Here is a 4,673-nt window from a genome sequence, read left to right as displayed (position 1 = left end):
ATATACTGTATATATTTATTATAATGAATGGCTAAATTGGTATAGAAATGTATGAGGTCACAAAATATTAAAATATATATATTTTAATATTACAATGGATGGCTAAATGGGTATAGATAGATATATGATTCATTAAATATTAAAATATGTATATGTTAATATTATGATGGATGGCTAAATTGGTATAGATAGATATATATGAATTCACTGTATCAGGTGTCTAAATAGATATATGAGGTCATTAAATAGTAAAATGTATATATTAATATTGGGTCTCTAAATGGCTATAGATATGTATGAGGTCACTAAATATTAAAATATATATTTTAATATTATAATGGGGGGCTAAATAAATAGGTATAGATATATTTAGAGGTCACTAAATATTGAAATTAATATATTTTAATGTTGTAATAGGTGTCTAAATAGGTATATATAGATATATGAGGTCATTAAATATTAAAATATGTATATTTTAATATTGTAATGGATGGCTAAGTGAGTATAGAAATATATGAGGTCACTAAATATTAAAATAAAGCAATAAGCCCCAAGAAGCCTTGGTTTACAGTGAATTTATAACAGCTAAGGGGCGTTGTTAGGTACAACGCGAAGTGCCTAAAACCCCCTTAGTGTAATGATATTAATAAGTGTAATGATATTAATAAAACAGTATTCTTCCACCAAACAATGTAGCTCCTCAGAAACAGTTGTGGTTGCAACAAAGTGGTTGCCGAGCAACACACAAACATAAACAAAGGTGTGTGTTACTTTGTAGAGTCATTTACAACAGCTTCGAACGTGGCTCAGCCAATCAGAATCAAGCACCGGAACTATCCGTTTTATAATATATATTTTAAATAAAATTCAAATTTAAATATATATTTTAAAATTGAATTATTATAATGTTTAGGTTTTGATTAACCTCTTCTCTAACGCTCAGCTCACTAAACAATGGGTTTCTACCTACAAAGCAGTTCTGAGACGGTCTGTTTGGGTTCTGTTTGGTTCTGGGTTTGGGGTGTTTTGTTGGTCAGCGGTGTTTAGTGTGAGGTCTCAGGTGTTGTGCTGTTCTCTCCGTGTGTCTGTGTGTGTTGTGTGTGTGTGTGTCTGTGAATGTGTGAGTGTGTGTGTGTGTCTGAATGTGTGTGTCTGTGAATGTGTGTGTGTGTGTGTGTCTGTGAATGTGTGTCTGTGTGTCTGTCTCTGTGCTCACGTACGCTGTCGTTTCTCAGGGACGCTGCACATCGGAGACGAGATTCGTGAAATCAACGGCATCAGTGTCGCCAATCAGACGGTGGAGCAGCTCCAGAAGATGCTGGTGTGTGAGAGAGAGAGACAGAGCAAAACAAAACACTAGTGCTAGAGATGAGGATCATAACTAAAGCAACACTTCACTAGCTCACACTGATCTCCTCTCAGCTTCTCATCCAATATCCATCGCTCTCACATCCAGTGTGTGTGTGTCTGTGTCTGTGTGTGTGTGTGTGTGTTAGCCGGCGGAGGACGTGAGTGTGGTGGCGTGGAACAGTCAGGTGCAGCACATACTGGCGTCTGCAAACCCCAGCGGGAAGGCCATCGTCTGGGATCTGAGGAAGAACGAGCCCATCATCAAAATCAGTGACCACAGCAACAGGGTGAGGACATCCACAGCCATCCACTCTGAGGATCGAGTGAATCTGTGGCTCATATTTCACCACAACATCCTAAATAAACACAAGAGTTTATATTTTGCGTGAAGAAAATGAAGCCTGTTTTTAGGAGGACAGTGGACTTATTTTCATGACATTTAAAATAAAATCAGTGCAATTGTACTTTATACGTAAAATAGATACACTTATAGATAGGTAGATAGATTTTAGTGTAGTTTAGAAATCTAATTCTCATTACTGTATGCGTGTATGTATGTACTTATATACAGTGTGTATATACAGTATATAATATATATATATATATAATGTATAATAATGTAAAGTAAATATATATGCATTATTGTTATTAAACTGTTGAATAAATAATAATAATAATAAAATATAACAATAAAGCTTATTTATTATAAATAAATATAAATACATTTTATTTATTATTATTTTGTTTGTTTAATTTAGTAGATCTATAATATTATACAATTTAATAATGAATAAAATGTAAAAAATAACATGTAAAATGTATTGATTTTAGTATAATTTAACAGACCTATTTATGATGATAATATAACAAAATATAATAAACAATAAAATTATATAAATTATAAAATAATATTCTAAAAATTAAGAGTGTCTGTTAATAGATTTTAGTTTTTATAAAAATATTAATTTATTTATTCAGTTATTTGTTTTACAGTAATGTGAATACAATTTTGTATTTGCATTGTGGTAATGAGAATCTGGGAGGAAAATATTTGTTTAATTGTCATTACAGTAGTCTCAGAATGTCTCAATGTGGCTCAAATTAGACATAAAAAACATTTAAAAAACATTTTTAAATTAAGTGTCTGTTAATAGATTTTAGTTTTTATAAAGAAAATATTTTTTAATTTTTTTACAGTTATGCGAATAAGATTTTGTGTTTGCATTGTGGTAATGAGAATCCGGGAGGGAAATATGAGTTTAATTATCCTGAATATAGTTTCACAATGTCTTGATCCTAAAATGAGTCCTACATTTTTATGCATTTTTAGCCTTAATTTAATATGCAAAAGAGGTTTATATAAAATAATATATTACAGATACAGATTGTTAGTTTTATTTCCTGGGAGTTTTGATGAGATTCACTAATGTTTAGATCCATTATGCAGTGAAGTCAGTTAATTCATCTGGAATTTGTGTCCCTGGAGCACAAAAGCAGTGTTAAGTCGCTGGGGTATATTTGTAGCAATAGCCAACAATACATTGTATGGGTCAAAATTATACATTTTTCTTTTATGCCAAAAATCATTAGGATATTAAATAAAGATCATGTTTCATGAAGATATTTAGTAAATTTTCTACCGTAAATATATCAAAACTTAATTTGTGATTAGTAATATGCATTGCTAAGAACTTCATTTGAACAACTTTAAAGATGATTTTCTCAATATTTAGATTTTTTTGCACCCTCAGATTCCAGATATTCAAATAGTTGTATCTCAGCCAAATATTGTCCTATCATAACAAACCACACATCAATGGAAAGCTTATTTATTCAGCTTTCAGATTATGCATACATCTCAATTTCGAAAAATTTACCCTTAAGACTGGTTTTGTGCTCCAGGGTCACATTTAACTCTTTCCTCTCTCTCAGCATTTTTTGAAAAAAGTTGCCAGCCACCGCCAGCGATTTTATGCAGTTTTCATTTATATGCTGTCTATTGCTGATGATCGCATTATTTTTCATATGCATCTGTTTACATAAGAGATCGCTCGTTTCTCCGTACTGTTCACCTGTGTTTTTGTTCGGGAGGTTTTGTACTCGTTCAGTGTATAACAGTGGAAGCGTTTTCTTCTAAAAGATGAGATAACTCGTCAATGGCGAGGGAAAGAGTTAAGTTCCAAAACATCAGTCCAATGTAAAGTTTTGAAGCTGCTGTGTGATGTGTGTCAGATGCACTGCTCGGGGATGTTGTGGCATCCAGATGTGGCCACTCAGCTGCTTCTGGCATCAGAGGACGACAGACTTCCGGTCATACAGATGTGGGACCTTCGGTTTGCAACCTCGCCTCTCAAAGTCCTGGAGAGCCACACCAGGTAGAGATGGACACAAACCCTGTGTGGTTCAGCTCATGCCGTTCAGTTCACGAGCGCACTCTTTTCAATCTTCCAGAGGAATTCTGTCCATCTCGTGGAGTCAAGCCGATCCGGAGCTTCTGCTGAGCAGCGGCAAAGACAACCGGATCCTGTGCTGGAACCCAAACACCGGAGAGGTGCGTCAGTCACACCTGCTGCTTTTCTACATTAGATACTTCTATCATAAGTGACTTTCATTGCATTTAAAGTATACATGTGATCAATTCATGCATTTCATAAGAATCGAACCCTTGGCTTTGATATTGCTAACATCGTGCTGTACTGTTACGGGTCTCTACTGTGTCGTTTTATATGATTAATGTATATATAGATTAATATACAGTATAATATATATATATATATTTTTTTTTTTTCAAAGATTCAAATTTTCAAACACGTTATGAACAGCGTCTGTTAAATGACTAAATGTAAATGAACACGGTACTAAAATAAACATTATTTATTTTTTATTTATTTACTTATTCATTAATTTGTTTTAAAAAATTAGACCTGTTAAATTCTACAAAAAATAATTATACATTTTTTTATTGTTGTTGTTAAATTATAGAATAAATAATAATATAATACATAATAAAATGTAATATTTTTAGTATAAGTTAGCAGATCTATTTATTTGTTATTTTATATAATGTATAATGAAAAATACATTTTATTTTATTTTTATTATGATGATGATGATTGTTGTTGTTGTTATTATTAGTAGTAGTTGTATTATAAAATTATATAATAAATAATAACATTAATTATTTTAATATAATTTAACAGATCAAATTTTTATTGTTTTATATATAATGTGTAATAAAATATACATTATTATTGTGATGATGACTATGATTATTATTATTATTATTATTAAATAGAATAAATAATAATAGAATAAAATAGAAT

General features: G+C 31.4%; 1 protein-coding gene across 1 annotated transcript in view; it reads left to right on the top strand.

Annotated features, from left to right (window-relative positions):
* The window catches only part of sec31b (SEC31 homolog B, COPII coat complex component), a 27,377-nt gene that overhangs the window by 5,428 nt on the left and 17,276 nt on the right, over positions 1-4,673 (top strand). The window contains exons 7-9 of the mRNA XM_016521603.1: positions 1,497-1,637; positions 3,583-3,725; positions 3,802-3,901. Coding sequence (XP_016377089.1) covers positions 1,497-1,637; positions 3,583-3,725; positions 3,802-3,901 — 384 coding nt within the window. The remainder of the gene's footprint in view (positions 1-1,496; positions 1,638-3,582; positions 3,726-3,801; positions 3,902-4,673) is intronic.

The sequence above is a fragment of the Sinocyclocheilus rhinocerous genome, unplaced genomic scaffold, assembly GCF_001515625.1.
Source record: "Sinocyclocheilus rhinocerous isolate Xijiao unplaced genomic scaffold, SAMN03320098_v1.1 scaffold852, whole genome shotgun sequence".
Classification (NCBI taxonomy): domain Eukaryota; kingdom Metazoa; phylum Chordata; class Actinopteri; order Cypriniformes; family Cyprinidae; genus Sinocyclocheilus; species Sinocyclocheilus rhinocerous.
This window is presented reverse-complemented; position numbering and strand designations above follow the sequence as displayed.